We start from the raw sequence: 19673 nt of genomic DNA on the forward strand, positions 1-19673 counted from the left end.
TATTCGACGGTAGGGGGTTCGCGACAAGGCTTACGTGACTCCAAAAACCACCAGGCTGCAAGACTAGCAAGATGATTAAGATTGGTTTTTGGAGTCTTTTTGTATTTTTTATTTCAACTCCAAATTTGTTACTTATATGTTTGTTATTTGTTGTTTTTTGTTTCAGTTTGTATTTTAGTTGGCAAGATGATTCTTACCTATATTTGTTACCTTTTATTGAAATAAATAATATAGGTACATTATATTATGATGATGATTGAAATAAAAATAACCTTAGTTTCTCCAACAGTCAATTTTCTTTCTTTCTTTGGGGGTAGGGGTTCGCTGTCGTCTAAAAACTTTAACAGGGTCACGTGGACCCATAAGTTTGAGAAACCCTGCATTATAGTATAGACAAAAAGAAATAAACGTGATTAATACAATACAATCACTCTTTATTGAAACCAATACATAGTAAACAGACACTAATACTCTCACTACTAATATTACTCGTGTGTTTCAGCGTGATAAGTCCCGTTTGTGGTATTTTTACTACATAGTAAGCAGTATAGAAAACACAGTATGTAGATTTTCCAATAGGCGACCTTATCGCTTCAGGGCGATCTCGTCTAAGCAACCTTTAATAAAGGCAGAGTATAGGATAATATGTTATTAATATTGTTTTTTTTTATATAAGTGGGAGAAAACGAGCATGCGGGTCACCTGATGGGAAGCAATCAACGCCGCCCATGGACACCTGCCAACACGAGGGGTATCACAGGTACGTTACTGGCCCTTTGAGAGACTGATAGGCTCGTTTTTTAAAGATCCCTAAGTTGTACCGCTCCGGAAACACTGTCCCAGGAAGCTGGTTCCATACTTTAGTCGTGCGTAGCGTTCTTTGTTTAAAATAGGGTTTTATAAATACAATAAATATAAAACTATATACAGACTTTGTTTAGATAAGTTGTACCTATTCAGATGAATACGAATTCATATGGATAATCGCACCTACTATCGAAAAGTTAACTAAATCTTGCACCACAAAGTGAAGAATCTTTTAACAGAAAATTTTAAGGAATTCGTTATGAAATTTAACTGTGAGAATGAGAACGTTCTACTGTGGATCACGTCAGGAATGAAATCATTCGATAATAACTCCGAAGTGAACTTTTTAGGTACTTTGACTTGAAATTTGTTAACTTTTAGTGGCAGGATATTTATTATCTAAAGATGTGATATTTACATAATAATATTTACATTTATGAAACCAAGTTTTAAATTTGAAATTTGCTCTCGTTGAACTCTTTTTGTACTAAACTGTTTTATAGTCGAAGTAGGTAGATTAAAATATTTTGTGGTTGAACATGTTGTTTTTATGGACTCAATCAATTAATTATTTATAAACTGCCAACAAAAAACTAACTTTATAAATACTTATCCCTACCTACCTTAACTAAGTATGATGTCTGTGGTATGATAATGCATAACTTAGGTACCTTATCAAATGAATGGAAGCGTACTACTTGTTTTGCTGACGGTGAATAGTTAGTCGTTGGTTGTAAACAAAACACATCTAGCTTGCAGAAGCGATAGCTGATAGGGTGAGATGGTCTCGACTTCTCGGGCGGCAGCGGCCCGTATCTTTGGCGTTTGAGCCTTCTTCTTCTTCTTCTTGCCCGTTTATCTTGTAGGTAATTCTATTAGTCCTACTAGTACTATATAAGTACAAAAGTATGTGTGTGTGTGTGTCACTGCTAAACGATTTTAGATAAAATTTATAATGTAGACAGTTGGATCATTTGAATGACCCAGAGGCTGCTTTTTATACCGACACGGGATCAACGTATACTTTAGTCGAAAATATTAACTGTTAAATCTAGGGACATGAAATTTTGCACGGACGTTCATCATACCATACCACGTAAACGAAGACCACAATATAATTACTGTGATCCTGTTTAGTGAAATCCCGGAATTTCAATTCGACTGCCAGATTTTATGGTTTACGCGAGTAAAACCGCAGGTACGGTAAGTGAAAAATTGTATATATTATTATTCTATTAAGAATATTGAATGATATGTTTAAATTTTGGCACCTGACTCCCATTTCACGAACCTGCAAGTTACAATTTACAAGTGATAGTCTCTTTTCAATGCATACTGTTAAACAAAGACTAGCGCTTGTAAATTGTAACTTGTAGCTTCGTGAAATAGGGCACAGGTGACTAAAAAATCTTCTTGTAAGTATAGGTAATATGCGCATGACTAAATTTAAGTTTTCTAGCACGTCACATCTCTGATAGCTAACATATAAATATACTTATAGTTATTTATGTGTGTATTATATCTGTTACCTTCGAGCCATATCTCCTGCTATTAAACTCAATGCCAGTCCTAGGAGGCTGTTTCGAACACGATTGAACTAGATTAAGCAGTTTACCGAGTTGCGACGATTATTTAGTTGTTCACAAGCTTTTATTTAACTTTCAATGTTCGTATATACATAAATATATAAGAAAATATGTACATAAGTTGTGGTTTAAAAATTTGCAAACCATTTTTCAACCAGTTCCTGGTTTGCGATTGTTTTAGCCGGGAGTTCGATCGAATGCACTAACGCAACTAAAGAACTCAAAATAAATAAATCTTAATCTCCTGAATCCTAACTATTCCTACTAAGTCTAGACGTCTAGAGTTCCTAACTAGTCGTACTAAGACCTAGACGTGGGTCACTTTGTTAGTCAGCTCAGCTTTGTTATTAGGTAAGTATGGATATTTTTTCAACATTCTTAAAATTCTTTATTCAATGAACAATTTGTGCTTTATAAAGTACCTACATTCGGGTGTTATTCTTAGTGTTCATTTGTTCTTTATAAAGTAAGTAGGTATCCGAGGACTCATGAGTTAGTGCAGATTAAAGACTCAACCTACTCAACAATTTTAATTTCCGATTTTTGTATTTATTTTTACGGTTTGCCCGTTAGAAAATATTTCTTTCAAATTAAAGCGCAACTTGGTTAGTACTTCACAGTTTTTTTTTTTTACATTTTCGTGGACACATTTTTGTTGACATAGTAGAAGATTTTGTTACAGTTTCCAGGTTATCTAGTCAAAGTACCTACAGGACTTTTACAAAATAATCTAAAATAACATCAAATTCTACAGCCGATTCATTAAAAAATCTGACTCGAAAATTGAGGTGGTTGGAACGCTCGACCACTACTAAACTACTTAATTATTACTACTTACTAAGTACTACTAAACTAGAATACTTTGAAAAAAAGTATAGGTACTGTAGGTATGTAGGTTGTGGGTAGGCTATGTGTTGGTGTGTAATAAAGAGTTATTGTATTGTTGAATTTAGAGGCTTAGCTACATTTTGTCATACCAATCCAGATTACATTTTATTCAGGAATTGGCCTTTAGTAACGGGTTAACCCACCACAACCAAACTAGAAGTCCTGGCTTTTCGCCGAAAATATTTTTCGCAAATTACTAATTTCCCAACTGTTTTGTATGGACGAACGATTTTTTCCTGAAACTGTTTAGGATATATTTCAGGAATAACCTATAGAACCCTATAGGTTACGTTAGGTTAGTTTTATAATAATCCTGAAATATTTACAATTTCAAAAAAATCTTTCATTCGTCCATATGAAACAGTTGGAACATTAATCATTTGGGAAATAGTAGATTGTACAACAAGAGCATAAAACGAGCCATTTGACCCAAGGCGTTCATATAGCCACACGAGCCGGTACGGCGAGGGTGGATAGACGTCGAAGGGAAAATGGGTTTAATGCTCGAGTTTTACACTCTGCTTTTCACTTAGATTGCGAGGAAATGAAATAGAAACATTGGAAACAATTGTTCACTTTCTATATACTTTCATGCATTGTTATATAAATTTTTTTTTTAGTTTTATCGATTTATTTTGATTGATTTGATGGATTTTTAATTTTATACAAAATAAAAATTATTAAAAAAATATGTAGAAACTTTTTTGCTTCGTGGCTTTTGACACCTAATTACCTTGGTCTAAGACGAAGATTTTACTTTATGCACTCGAGCATAAAAAGTCATTTTATGTCGCCTAGATCCAGCATAAACACGAACTTTACGAGCATGAGAAGTGAAAAATATTTTAGGCGAAAAATGAGAGAGCCCCAAACGAAACGTCACTTCTATTCAATATCATTTGGGATCGTTATTCCTAGAGGACTCACCGGATGCTAAACTCTATTTTAAATCGTGACTCACTGAAGAACATAACAGGAATAGTTATTTGTTATGCAAGGGTGGAAAGTTACTGTTGGGCGCGAGTGCTTGTATTGAAACCCGAGCAAGCGAAGGATTCGAGGATAGGACTCGCTTCGCTCGTGGTTCAAAAGGAGATTCCTGAAATAATATTAGAGTCAGCGGAGTTCGTATTTTGCACTTCGTAGTAGGTATACCAGGGGCAAAACGTGTCATTGTGTTTCGGGTGCTTTCTAGTGTTCGTATAGTTTCGCCATGTCTTTATGTCTGTCCGTCTGTCTATCTGTCCGTCCGCGGCTTTGCTCAGAAACTACCTATCAGTGTTAGATAGCTGTAATTTTGCACGGATATATGTAGCAATCATGCCAACAAAATGGACCAAAAAAAAAAATTTTAGGGTACCTCCCATACACGTTAGGTAAGTGTATTTTGTCATACTTAGGGGCTGTTTCACCATCCATTGATTAGTGTTAACTGATGGTTAAATGTGATGCCGTCTCTATTTGTTTTGTTCGAATAGACGGAGACGGCATCACATTTTTTTCTAATCGAAAGAAAAAGCTAAAAGAAGCAAAGTGCAAAATTCAAACTTCGTACTTGCCGTCCCGTATTTAATACGAGAGTGAGAGGGACGGTACGATACGAATTTCGAATTTCGTAGTAGCCCCGCAGTTCACCATAATGATCGAATTTCAAAAACCTTTTCCGCCCTAAAGGGGAAAAAGCGTTTTTCCACGCAGATTTCGAAGGAGAAACGCAGCCTTTTTGAGCTAGTGAGGTGAAAAAATTTTAATTTTTCGAGTCATGCCATTCAATGCAAAATAGTTCCACAGATCTATGTTCATAAAGTGATTTATAATAATTGATAAAATTAAAACCAAATAACATTAACGTAATCGCGAACCAAAAGAAACAATAGAGACGTTTTTATAGCAAAATTGCTAATTTTTTTTTTAAATCTTTAATAAGGTTTGCTTTAAAGAGTTTTTACTTAGATTTTTTGTCGACCGGACTTGAATTGTGATCCAATAGGGATAGTCGAAGTCATAAAGCAATAATTCCAGGACGCGATACAACAAAAAAACTGGCCAAATAAATGCGAGTCGGACTCGAGCAGTGTGAAAGTTCCGTACAAATTTGTATCTAAGGATATCCAATTTTAGCAGAACTCCTAAGCAAAATGTACCTACCTACGCAATGTGCGGTCATTTTAGATTTGTTAGTTACATAGACAGACTGATATAAAAAAAGGTTTTCAGACTTTTCTTAATGGCTGTTCTGTAAGTAGGGTTAATGCTAGAAAGCTGTAATTTTTGAATGGGTATGAATTTATTAGCTAAATGGGAATAAGTGGCAAAATAAACCTTTCGCATTTATAATAGGCATTATCCTTGACTCCATCCGCGTAGAATTTGGTAATCGCTATCCCGCGGGAACTATACAATTTTCCGGGATAAAAACAATCCTATGTCCTTCCCCGGGACTCAAACTATCTGTATACTGAATTTCATCTAAATCGGTTCAGCGGTTTAGACGTGTAAAGGTAACAAACAAAACAAACAGACAAAACTTTCGCATTTATAGGTAGGTTACTCGTATAATACTCGTATTAGTGGGACCATTATGACTGTGTTTTTCATCTAACATGTACACGTAGAGTAGGTAAACGCGTGCATGGTGTGGTTTGATGACTCGAAGCGGTACCTACCTGGTGACAGCCCGACAATGCCCTCGTCAGCTCGTGACAGTCATAAACGTAGTCATACGTACCTAAAACATACATTACCAGCACCAAATTGTATTTTACTAATCTCTTCTTCAATTTAGACTCTACGTTTTTTGCTGGCGGTAATTGATTTTTCCTAATCTGACCACTGGGAGTGGGTCAAAAATCAATTAAAGAGCTTTGTAAAAGACAATTACCTACTTTGAACTTATTTTTCACCGCTTTCGAGTGGTATGATTAAGTTACTTAGCTCTTAAATGCAAACTAATAATGTGTCAAAGTTCTAAAATTTGTTTCGGCCTACTTTAAAAAAAAACCTGCGTATATCTCCGATACATAAATATGTACAGAAAATAAAAATAAAAACTATTGCTAATAAATAAATATTTTATTATTTGAAATGCGTAGAAAATATTAGTGTTCAAAAGAAATTTCCCCTTTCGATGAAGGACTGCAAAGCAAAAGCAGTTGAGAATTTATCTAAAATTAAGTTTAGTGGCTACATCATTTAGTAAACAAATCACTTGGCGTTTTTATGTAAAAAAAAAACCTTAGGATATGCATAATCACTCAACGCGGAAAACGATTCTTGACTATCATTCGGGTTCCGTAACATATGGCCATTCCTTAAAGTCATATGCTATTGGATTTTTTTTGTTTCGTGCTTAGTGTGTCGTGACTTGTCGTTTGTCACCAATTTGCGAAAATATACACCAAAAAATAAATTTTAGTTCTATTGAGAACCAATCAAACGGAAGTGATGTGCCCATCGAGGCCTCGCTCTAGAATTGTACAATGTTGAAATATACGTGACGTGAGGTATTGTATCGCTGCACTCAAAACGAACAATATTGGTCACCGAAGTGCCTGCCTGCTACTTACCGAACACATGAAAGTATTTTAACATTTTATTTGCAAGACTTACGCCAGCTCCACGAAAACATCGATAAGGCTCGGCGCTCCAAGCATTAGACGGCATCGCTAACTTACCAGGGCATAATTATTCCACGGCGAGGTGATGGAAACTTGAACGCGGTTCCTTTAGAGCTGCTGCGACGCGCGCTCGTTATCATGCCTCGGATCGTTCACTCTCGGGTACAAACTATTATCGACAACTTCTTTACGTCCGAATCGAACTGCGCGTGATTAATTGAATCGGCTCGGATAAGTTAATAATCTGAATCCACAACAGTGATTCGGGGGCGTGCGTCGGCGCGTTGTGGCTGCGTACTTGTGGCAGCGCGCGCGCCGCGCCGACAACATAATAGCACGGGATTGCACGTCCTGCTGCCGACTACGTGCCGACCCTACATATAATTTCACTTTATGGAATAATGTTATTTGTTCCACTGGACCGCATTACTCATGTCTATATGACGTCAGTTCACGACAGCCGGGAAGAGCTTTGTCTTCGACTCTTCCTCTGGACAATAACTAGTTACTTATTGATAATAATGGCCTGTCTCAGCTAGACAATGGCCCTTTACGACGCCTATTAATTGTCTCCTGAAAGAAGAGCAATGCTGTATTAATTTACTACGTACTGCGTGCTACCGGCACAATAGAGCCTCTATCAAGCACTGCCATAGGCGCCCGGGGTTTCACACCCCACACAACACCACTCTGGCGTAAAATAAAATATATAGAACAAGACTAAAATACAAAAAGAGACCTCCTTATATGTAGATGCAAGATACAATGCACCATCCTGAAAATAATCCTGCCGGCGCCGAGCACTGCCAATTTCAGGATAAAGCGTAACAAGAAAAAAACTATGCGAAAATAAATAGGACCGAGCTATTTTCAGTACAGGCAGTCGCGTGCACTGAGGCAGGGTAGGAAGATAACGATTTGCGAGAAAACATGACAAGGCTAATTAATAATTACCTAGCTAATTAGTTATGGTTGCAATTAATCAATTATTTTATTGGCACTTGACAGAGCCTTAATAATTTCGAGCGTGCATTTGCATGTGCTCGTCATTGCTCGTTTGCCATCCAGTCGAATAAAAAAAAATAAGTTAGTAGGTATTATTTACAGTGTATTTTGTATATGTATATTTAGGTATACAGCGTGATTGGATATTGAATACAATACATTTCTTTCAAAGCGCTCCTCAGGTGCAGCCAAAAGGTAATGCCGTACCCTGTCCAAAAATTATTAGTTTCCGAGATGTTGTGCGATTTAAAATACCTTTTCAATACCTACCTAAAAAGTCAGCTAGAAACGCAATGCTAAATTTCATGTAAAATAAAAACGCAGTATGAGGAAACAGGACGACAGGGGCTCTGCTGTGACCGAGCATTCAATGGACTCGGATTTGACGCATTACAGCAGGTTTGATAAGGTGTCTGTACTTGCGAGAGAAAAGTTTTTCATTCCGCGGAAAGTGCGTGAAGCCATTGAGATTAGTCGTCATCCGAATTTTAACCGGGATTGCGGTTGGTCGGTACCCCCGAGATGGAAAACAGTATTAAATACTCGTGCTGCGTCATTGGTTGGTGTGAACGTGCCTTTACGAAGCGATGTTGTTAGTGTTGTGTGCTACCCTACATTAGACATTGATAATAAAAATGACGATAAAAATGCGGGTAGTTGTGCGCCGGTGTTAGTTTCGTCGGACAGTCGCGCGAGCAGAGCGGTGGCGCGTAGTGTGCGTGTTGCGGCAGCCGCCGAGTCGCGTGCTCCTGAGAGGAAGGGCTACGAAATAGCCCGAAACATGTCGAGCTAAACTCGGTTTAAGACGTGAGTTATCCGTTATAATATCATTTAATATGAGTGAGTCTCACGGTAGTTTCATGTTTAAAATAAAAACATTAAAAGAAGGTTATCACATATCATTAATTATATTGTTAATTACATAATAGTATTTTTTGCAACAGTTTGTATCACAGGGTTCAAAAAAGGTGAATGGCGTGAGTTACGATGTGAGCTTTAGCGAACATCGTAAGAAATAGATACCACGAGCTTTTTAGGTTTCCGTAGCCAAAATTGCAAAAACGGCTTTGCTCAGGGACTATCAATGCTAGAAAGCTGTAATTTTCCACGAATATACATGTAAACTATGCCGACAACAAAAAACACAACAAAACACAATACACAACAAAAAAACAATAAAAAAATAAAATATAATTTTTTTTGGAGTACCTCCCATAGACGTACCTCCATAGTGTGGGGTATCGTTGGATAGGTCTTTGCAAACAAATCACTGAATCGAAGAATCGTATTAGCAAACCCCTAATGGTCTTAAGAGACCTATCCAACGATACCCCACACTATAGGGTTGGATGAGAAAAAAAAATGACCCCCACTTTACGTCTATGGGAGGTACCCTAAAAAAATGTTTTTTTGAATTTTTATCGTACTATTTTGTCGGCATAGTTTACATATAAATATCCGTGCAAAATTACAGCTTTCTAGCATTGATAGTCCCTGAGCAAAGCCGCGGACGGACGGACAGACGGACAGACAGACAGACATGGCGAAACTATAAAGGTTACGGTTGCCTTTTTGGCTCCGGAACCCTAAAAAGTAAGTACTTAGTTGCAGTATCGTTTTAGCAACATTACGATACGTACTGCTATGGGGAATAGACAATATAGTTTTTTTCAGAATCTTGTTATGTAGGTATGCTACAGATTACAGTATAGGAATAGGAGAAGACTATTATTATCATCCTGCGTACAAATTACTGAAAAAACTTCGCTATGACATTTAAAAGTTTTCGCATCCGACAGTTTATTTAACTGTAAATCTGGGTTTTTCCTTAATACTCAGGTGCAGGGATTCCCAAACTGTGCGTCACTGTCCCAGGTCCCAGGGGTGTCGTGTGTTTTGCATGTTTTGATTTCGTTCTTATTTTCTAATAAAAAATATAAATAAATAAAATAAATATCACGGGACAATTCACACCAATTGACCTAGTCCCAAAGTAAGCTTAGCAAAGCTTGTGTTATGGGTACTTAGCAACGGATAAATATAATTATATAGATAGATACATGCTTAAATACAATACATATTTAACACCCAAGACCCGAGAACAAACATTCGTATGTCCAAATAGTGTTTTTCTGATAACCTGTTACTATAGGCTACTACTACTATAGGATAGCTATAGCTATAGCTATAGTAATTGGTAAGTATTTTCGGGGGCTGGGTTGAGGGGCGACGTAAAAAATGGCAAAGGCCCAAGGGCGTCACAGTACAAATAAGTTTGGGAAATCCTGCTCAGGGGAATTCCCAAAAATTACATAGTGGATTTCATTAGAACATAGCATAAAAATTACCCGCGCCAATTTTCATGCAATTCATATTATGTCTCTAATCTTAGTGCTTGCAAATTTACTTTATCGAAGTAGGTAGGTAGGTACTATTTGGTCGTAAGTAATAATAAATGAACGGTACACTGAAAGATCAGTGTCTCACTTTAGTAACAGGACCTGGGCGACCGAGCTTCGCACGGGCTAAAACTCGGAAACATGCGTTGTTCCTGAAATTAGATTAACCTAGAATCTAGGTTCTAGGTCCTAGATCGATTGTTCACTCCTGAAAACCACGACATACCAAATTCCATCGAATCGTTAGAGCCGTTTCCGAGTTTCCCGAAAAATATAAACAAGAATTGTTCCTTTAAAGGTATAGGTAAGATTTTGAGTTATGTATAACAAGCTTTTGCCCTCGGCTTTGCCCGCGTGGAATTCGGTTATTGCCGCGCTGTTACCTCGTGAACTGTGCATTTTTCCGGGATAAAAAGTAGCCTATGTCACTCTCTGGCCTATAAACTATCTCTATGCCAAAAATGAGGTCGATCCGTCGCTCCGTTTCGACATGAAAGACGGACAAACATACAAACACACAAATACACACACTTTTGCATTTATAATATTAGTATGGATGTAGGTATCTAAAAAGCTAGATAGGAATAATAGCTAGATAGGCTAATAGAAGTGCACCTTTAAGGCGTAATTTCTCTTTCATACTACGTGTAAGTGTTGAATGTAGTTAATAAATGACATAAATTAATAACTACTTAAATGTTTTCATTCAATCACATTAGCAGCGAACAAAAGAAGTTACGACGGTTTGTAATGATTCAATCGTCCGTCGAGAGTTTACAGCAGCTGGGTAGCTGCGTAACTACATAGGCAAGTACGTCTACATGCACGCAGTTTCAATAAATATATTAAGAATCACTATTGACTTATATAGTCAACTTGACTACAAACGGTACACGAATTTGTTAGGTTGTTTAGTGAAATTCTTAAAAGATTATTATTTTTATCTGATAAGGACCTTCTGATAAGGGTCTTAAGGTTAAGATACTTTAATTATTTACCTAATATGGGCCGAATTTCAAAGTTTACCTACTTACTTATTACTTACACCTAAATAGCTTGGCATAAACATCCTAGCTCCATCTCATGCCTTGGGTTCTATTAAACACCACTACGAAATCGTTTAAATTACTTACATACATAACACAATATCCTAGAGCCAGTAGCACTTTGTTTTTTGTTTTGTATTTGGCAAGTAGCGAGGTAGGTTCTACCCACGTTCGGTAGCGTTTTTGCTAATGTTTATTTATGCTGCCGCATGGAATGTTTTTGTTTAGATAACTACTTTGTACCTGTTTTCAGATGCTTCACGCAAGGCGATAAGTAAGGGAATATTACGCATCATTACATTATTACATTATTTTGGTGAGACGGAGACAGCATGCGGGCGGACGCTGGGCCCAATCTTCTCATTGCGAGTGGCCTGAGGGGCCTGCCGCGGCCGCCGCCGCCCCGAGAATCGTAAATGTGAATTGTTACTTTAAGGTCAATGTTAAAGCAAATTACGGGTGCTGACGACTCTAAAGACACCGCCACGGTCAGTCTACCAGTGACCCGGTAATTCTCGAGAATCGTCTATAACGAAAATAACAAAAATAATGTTACGTAAAGTTAACGGCGCTCATGAAAGGTGTGTAAAAATTGATAATGTGTAATTAAGTACCATTTTTTGCGAAACTGAATCCGTTGCGGTTGTCTAGGATGCGGATGAATATTAATGGTTGTCATTCATTATAAGCGGATGTCGGTCATGCGATTTAAAAAGAATAACAAGTCGTATTCTATGGCAAGTTAAATCTATTTTCGTAGACAGTATTAACGGGACTGTTGAAACGGTTATACTGCGACACGTGGCAGCTAGGCACTTGTAGGTGGAGGAACTGGTGGGGTTGGGCTGGTGTGGCCGTGGCTCCCGTTTCGCTGAGGCGGCAGCGGCGTGGGAACTGGACACGCCGCGGCCTGAAGCGCCCCGTTTGTTTACTAGCGATCAGCTTACCTACGCAAGGCGCTGCACGTGTGCCTCACATTTGAATGAATCTCGTACTCCCACACACAATAGCTTAATAATATTTGTAATTCCTTATTTACCGCCCTTAAGACACAATGTAATATTACTATGGCAGGAAGTCCCAAATCTTTGTGTGGAAAAAGTTGTCGCTGCATAAAAGTAGGTTGGCTTTGTTATTTATTGTTTGATAGGTACTCGTGTTTTCTTAGGGTGAAGCCAGACAAGCGTACTTTTTTTTTGAGTTGTGAGTCGCGTATAAGACTGAGACTCATTTTGAGTCAGCACAAATAGTTAGGTACGCGACCGAAAACACCTCCGCGACTCACAACTCAAAAAATTAAGCTCGTCTGGCTTCACCCTTTTATGTAAGTATTTATATCATTTATATGATAAAGCGTTTAAAACCGTTGTAAAGAACTAAAACCAATATAAAAATAAGCTCATTGATGGAATGTTTTTTTTCTTGCCATAACTTTTTTTACACATCGATTCGAGATTTCCCGCGATACAAAAAGTTGTAGATTAGGTATGAAAAAACCTTTCCAATTATATGGCTTGTCGTTTTTTGTTCCTAGGCCAGACTCCATACAAATCTGCCCATCCTCCTTACACTCCTTACACTTTCGGCCCCAAGACACAACGTCTGTGACTTTTTTCTATTTTTACCTATGCCAGTGACACGTATTTGTGACTGCTGTGGACATGCGTAGGCTTAGCGTAAGAGCTTAGTGGATCGTCACATTCGGCTCCGGCAACGTTCCGCTAAGCCCTTACGCTATGCCAGCCTTTAGGAGGTACGAATTATGTTGACACGGATGCGTGTCACCGTCACCGGTGCATAGGAAGAATTTTTGATCGCAAACGTTGTGTTACTGACACCGAAATGTGTTACGTCTGTGGCACGTAAACGTGTCACTGGCATAGAAGTGACTGCTGGGGGATATGCGTAGGCATAGCGTAAGAGCTTAAGTGGATCGTTACCGGAGCCGAACGTGTCAACATAAGTCTGAATAAACATTATTACCTTATTCATAATTAGCATACTGAGATGGAGTACCTAGAGATAGTACTAGATGCTCTTCACTCTCCAAACATATTATACTCGCTCATCTATTGTAATGCATAGCTCTCCTTAGCTCCTGTCATAGCTTTCTTCTTACTAAATATCTATTGGCATTGAATCCCTCACAGGGTACGGACCCTCTCCTACCAATGAAGAAGAAATACTTCTCCTAACGGAGCATTAAGTATCAGGCCCCGCGAATTTAGATACGCTACATATTCTTATACCTACCTTTAACCTTTTCTACGCCAACGACGCATATATACGCACCACAGGTTCCACGCCAACGACCTATATGTACTTACGTTCATTACTTCAATGCAAAACTAACCTTCGTTCGTTCGTAGGTTCAATTTAAGGCATTGCAATATGGAAGCCTGGCGTATGGATGATGTATTTAGTATTTGACGTGGCGGCGAAAAGGTTACACATATATATATTCATACATATATATATATATATATATAATATATATTTTGGGGATCTCGGAAACAGCTCCAACGATTTCGATGAAATTTGGTATGTAGGGGTTTTCAGGGATGATAAATCAATCTAGCTTGGAGCTTGCTCTTATTATCTCTGGGAAAACGCTTGTTATCGAGTTTTAGCCCGAGAAAAGCTCGGTCGGCCAGGTACTTGTTTACCTATAAGGGATTGATTTAAAAACGAATAATTTTTAACGACTTCAATTGATTTCGCACCATATTCACTTTTCAGTAGTCTAATATTTATGTAAATTTATGTGGTGGCACTATGCCTGGAAAAGGGTTAAAATGGTAACGGTGTTGTACAGAGATTATTATTATATTGATTATGTGCATGTGCCCAGTGATTTAATTATGTCCACTATTTATTTACGACTTAACTTGGCATTAAGGTCGTGTTTATTTATTTTTGTAAGTTTAGCAGTATCGATATATTTGTATTAGACTGTACTCTCTGACGGACGTATTCACTGCCGTTGTAGAAAAGTTAAGGATGACCGCATCTCTTTTCATTGAATAAAGTGTCATGTGTCGAGGCGACTATACTTCGTTTTTTTAGCATCAGTAAGCGATCTTGACGTGTCTTTTTATTGAAAAACACTTTTCAAAAATAAGTCACAGCAAATAGTAACAATTAGCAAGGACATATGATCATTTCAATGCTTTTGGTATCATAAGTAATAGTTACCGTAGAACGGGGCGACTGTTCGTAAAAAAGATTCCTCATATTTTTTGTCGTGGAAATGGTAGTAAATAAAATTTTCGTCTGGTAACACTAAATCTAACGCGGCAAGGCACGATGTCGTAAAAAAATATTATTTGTGTGGGTGAAAATTCAATGCGGCGGGATGTCTCAAACTTCTACTCGGATGTGTCTGTTAGTGATTTAAGCTTTTATTTACTATATATAGGTATATATAGTAAATAAAAGCTTACTTTTAGGTAAAAGTACATATTCTCGGGAGTTTCATACGCTGGGTCAAATAATTTTAGACGTTTATTTTGAATTAGATTTTGATGTTTTAAAAAAACGGGCTTTTTGAGACTATATTCTAGTACCAAATAACTATCCACCGTTCGTAACTGATCTACCTGTGGAAGTAAGTTGACCATATTATTTTTGCCAACAGGACGATGGTGCATCACTACAAACGCACTTATAGGAATTTCCGGAAGAGAAAGAATAAGGCTATCGCGTATGAATTCGCCGCTAGAGGCGCTAGTGTAGCGTGGGGTCTCCGAAATGTCAAATCTCATAGTTTTTGGGTGAGCTACGCGGGTTTATTTGTAATTAGAATAATTTTGTGAATATTTTGCATTACCTGAAATTAATTATGGCAATTATGCGATAAGGGGCAATGAATGTCTGTGTTTTGAGACAGTTTTGTCTTTCGAAAACTTTTGTCCTCCCTTTTTTCCGAACAAAACGGAACTACGCAAGACTGTGTAGATGTATTAAATATGATTTTAATCTAAACTTTGTTTTCACGCCCGTAATAACTTTGAAAGCCACACTTAAAACCTCACGCAACAGTGGCGCCATCTAGTAGGATAAAAAACGATAGCCCTCATTTCCTACCCTATCTTTCGTACTCTAAGGAAGCATTATCAAATGTATATGTAGTACCTACCTAAGTACTGTTTGCATCACAAGTGTTTGGACTCACTAATTAATAAAAGTTAAGACTGTTGATAGGGACTGTTACTTAGTTATTTTAAGCCAATAAAGCTGATTTTTTGATTGAACTTCAGTTTTTTCTTTAAGAGTTGATTGATTACATTCGAGACTGCAAATTTCATTTTAGTATAGTAGAGAACATTTTGAGTTGATTTCTTTCTGTTTTTTGTTATTTTAAAGCGAGTTACAGCCGAAAGAACATCTTATCAAATTATAGTATGCTAATAAAAAGTTTGAGATTCTTTTTATCCCGAAAATTAAAGGAAAAATGTGGTTACTCTACTTCTAATACCTCAGATGGTCGTTCCTTACTAAATAGGCTCAGTCACGTTTTAAACGGCACAGGCTTTAAAATTCAGCAAAAACCAATACCATTCCCTTCGATTTTCATAAAAAAAATACTCGGTTTGTGTCGTATATCAAGACAATTTTAGTATTTAATTAACATGATGCAGCTTTATGCCTTTTATTTTTTAAAATATAAAACGTTAGGTAAAGACGTAAAATAAGGATTTGAAGGAAATGAAATCAAAATAAAGTGTTTGATCCAGATTTTCATTTTAATATTACAACATGAGTTACAACAAATGGCATCTTAAAACAAAATGATATAAATAGTAAAGCTGCTCGATACACTTATCAACTCAGTAGTAAAAGGTTTACCAGGTTTATAAATTTTGATTTTCGAAATAGCGGATAGAATGTTGTGATCCCAAAAATTGTAAAAGTAAACTACCGCCATCTACAAAATATAATCGTTTATTGGCTAGTAAACTATTTAAGCTAGTTAAGTACAATCAGGATGCAAAGGTGCACAATGTCGTAGAGATATGGATGATTAATTCTTGACCTATTATTATTTACCTACAAGGCGAAACTTCTAAATACACGAAGTGCATGAGAAAAAATCAGCGATCGTAAAATATTTCATATCTCTGGATTCAGAATGTAATATATTTACACAAGTCAACAACAATATTATGTCTATGAATGGATATTTGTCTAAGTGCACTCTATATTTTGTATTCAAGTAGATTGAAGCAAAGCTTTACTCATAAATGACCAAAGGCCCGTTGATTCCAGCACGGGCGATTCGGAACACTGCACGATCACATTACATTTTGGGATCAATCTAAGTATATTGACACCTTGACGACGGTCCACACGTTCGCATGAGAATGCAAAAAAGCAAAAGGTATTAAAGTATCTTAAAAAAAAAAAAAAGATAAATAATAAAGCAAGATGGTGTAAAAAACCTAACAGTAATTTACAAATAAATTAGAAACAAAAACAGTTTTGTTCTCTGTGATCACAATAGCAAGGCTAGCGAAGAGCGCGGCCGAGGCGACGAACGAAGCAGAGACACTACAACTAACGCAAGATCCGTAAACTAAGCAATATATTATTCTTCGCATTCAACACAAAACAACCAACCGCCTTAACATCTACAATATGTACAACTTATCAAAAAGTATATTAGAAAAATAGAGAGATTAAAGTGCGTGACGTGAGTAAGGCCCATGTACGCGATCTTAGCCTAAGCATCGTAAACGAACGCAATTCATCAAAAAATGGCCAGATTACTGAGAAGCGATCCTTTTATTCCATTAAAATACGCTAACGGAAGATGATTAAAAATAATAAAATGATTAATCACTAATACTAAATTAACAACCTTCCAAACAACTCTTCTGTATGTAACCTCTATCTAAACTCTGCAACATTCAACATCAGTTCGCACCAGTGGTCGTTAACTAGTCATTTCATTAACCTACACAACTATTCTTACGTACGCTATAACAATATTCACTAATGTAAAAATACTATTATACATCTGATTTAAACAAACATTTTACTGCATGTGATCCGCATGACGCAGCCCGCCTGTCGGCTCGGCGCACGGCAAGCGTAACAAACATTAAACTCCTTACCACGCTAAAAATGTACTCGAGATTACATACGTAAATACGACAATATCTTATCGAAACACTTAATTAGCTTAGGTGATGTAAATAAATTAATAACCAAAGTAAATTAGACGGAGAGAACTTAATATAATAAGACATACTCAACGCGTACGTCACACACAAACAATTGATTTCTTAAGATAGCTAACGAATAATAATATTTTTTACAAAAATACTTTATACCATCGAAAACGACGCCGTTTAGAGCTACCTGACATACAAAAGACAAGAGATTCTGCAGCGACCCGCGCAGTAGACCGTACGCTAGCGGAATGTTACAACAGGGGGGAACGGCCACCGCGACACCGCTGCCTGGACGTGCATCCGTCCACGGTATACGATAGGAGGCTCCAAATAAAGACCTGCTAGCATCTCCAGTCCGGCCGGCGGTAGCTGAACATTAGCTACGAAACCGCGTGATCTTGGGCCTCAGGATTTGGTGGAGACTTAGGGGCTGTTTCACCATCCATTGATTAGTGTTAACTGACGGTTAAATGTGATGCTGTCTCTATTTGTTTTGTTCGAATAGACGGGGACGGCATAACATTTAACCGTCAGTTAATACTAATCAATGGATGGTGAAACAGCCCCTTAATCTACGTGGTCCCTAAGCTAAATATTTGGAGTCCCCTGGTACACCTCAATATCACGAAATACATAATATCCGTGGCTACCTTTGAAACAATTGTGCCAGGACACAGAAACATTATACACAAAGAATAGGCATCATAGTTACATTTTCGGAAGAGTTATGTACCTTATAATAGACAACTATGCATCATCGACATATGATTGCTTAAATACATTAACAAAATGTTCAGATTTACTAACTACCAGCTGCTATAAAGTTTACATAATCGTGGCTGTGCTACACTATTTACATTTAACGACGTTCAATACAATAACTTGATAAGTCTAAGGATATTTAATTAATTGTAAACAACTATATTGTACAAGGGAAGCTGCTTGCGAGTTTATAGCCACAAACATACATAGTTCATCTAGAATTCATAATTAAGAGTTTCATAAATTTCATGTATAGCTACAGACATGATTAAATTATTCACGTATGAATTATCACACGCGAGACATTCAAAAGCGTATTTAAAGCGGCTCCAGTTGTTGAACCTTCTCCATCGGGTTCGCGATACTTAATGAGAGACACGCGGCACAAGGGACACAACATGTGATATAGTTTTCCGCGGCATTTCTATAATTACAAAATTTTCGATAGAAAGTTAACACTTGCTCAACCGACGTGAAGATTACTCTGTATGATCTGGATTTAATTAGTTAAATACTCTCAGTTACGACACTCATTACTTTATTTGAGTCTTTCGAAAGTTGCCAAATCAGAATATTTTTTTATTCATAGTTCTTGATCTTGATGTCGTTACTCGGTTTATATGCGTGCTGCCTCAACCCACCATCTTTCAGAAGAACGAATGCATACAATAAAAAACTTCACTCTCTGCGGGTCATTATTTTTTCAAGTCGTTCAGAATTGACTGAATCAAAATACACTTTTCTTAAAAATCAACTGAGCATAATACTAGACAGACGATGGTGCCAACTAAGAAAAAGAGAACTAAGATATCATTAACCCTTCGACGCCAATGGTGCCACCAACTTCACTGCTTGAAATGAGACCTGCTTTCATAGACTTCATTCACATAGTATGATAAAGGCGGCTCGACGCGGGTAGATGACAAGTGACGACCGGCAAGTATTGCGAGCGTCATTGCGATGTTATCAGAGGTGCGGTCCGGTCAAGTTGGTGGTGAGCGGTCAGTTCGGTCAGTTCGGTCAGAGCAGTCAGTGGCGGCAGGTGAGGCAGGTGGCGCAGGCGCGCCGCTGTCAGGGCGCGCGCGGCGGCGGGCGCGGCCGGCGCGCCAGCAGGTACGAGGCGTCGAGCGCGGCGCGCGGCCCGCCCCGCGCCAGCAGCCGCCGCGCGATGCTGTTCACGCGCTCCTTTTGCTGCTCGCGCGGGGGACGCGCCGAGCCACCGTTCACACCGGTCTGGGGATGAATACTTGTTTTAGGATTTCGTTGTCCTTTAAGAAACTTATAGTGTTGCCATGGCCGTTCCTCCACGGTTTAGCTTTTACATATAATTTTTTTTAGGGTAGGTAGGTACAGTCGCCATCAGATATTTCGGAGCAGCCAAGGTGAT

At 37.8% G+C, this 19673-nt stretch overlaps 2 protein-coding genes across 2 annotated transcripts in view; both read right to left on the reverse strand.

Annotated features, from left to right (window-relative positions):
• LOC141439538 (synaptic vesicle glycoprotein 2B) overlaps nt 1-7204 on the reverse strand; it is a 49089-nt gene extending 41885 nt beyond the window's left edge. Inside the window, exon 1 of the mRNA XM_074103829.1 lies at nt 6956-7204. The gene's annotated coding sequence lies outside the window, so the exon portion shown is untranslated. The remainder of the gene's footprint in view (nt 1-6955) is intronic.
• Nucleotides 7205-16069: 8865 nt separating this feature from the next.
• ash1 (histone-lysine N-methyltransferase ash1) overlaps nt 16070-19673 on the reverse strand; it is a 59317-nt gene continuing 55713 nt past the window's right edge. The window contains exon 23 of the mRNA XM_074104264.1: nt 16070-19519. Within this exon, the coding sequence (XP_073960365.1) occupies nt 19358-19519 (162 nt within the window). The 3' untranslated portion in view covers nt 16070-19357. The remainder of the gene's footprint in view (nt 19520-19673) is intronic.

This window comes from Choristoneura fumiferana, chromosome 21 (genome assembly GCF_025370935.1).
Source record: "Choristoneura fumiferana chromosome 21, NRCan_CFum_1, whole genome shotgun sequence".
Lineage (NCBI taxonomy): Eukaryota > Metazoa > Arthropoda > Insecta > Lepidoptera > Tortricidae > Choristoneura > Choristoneura fumiferana.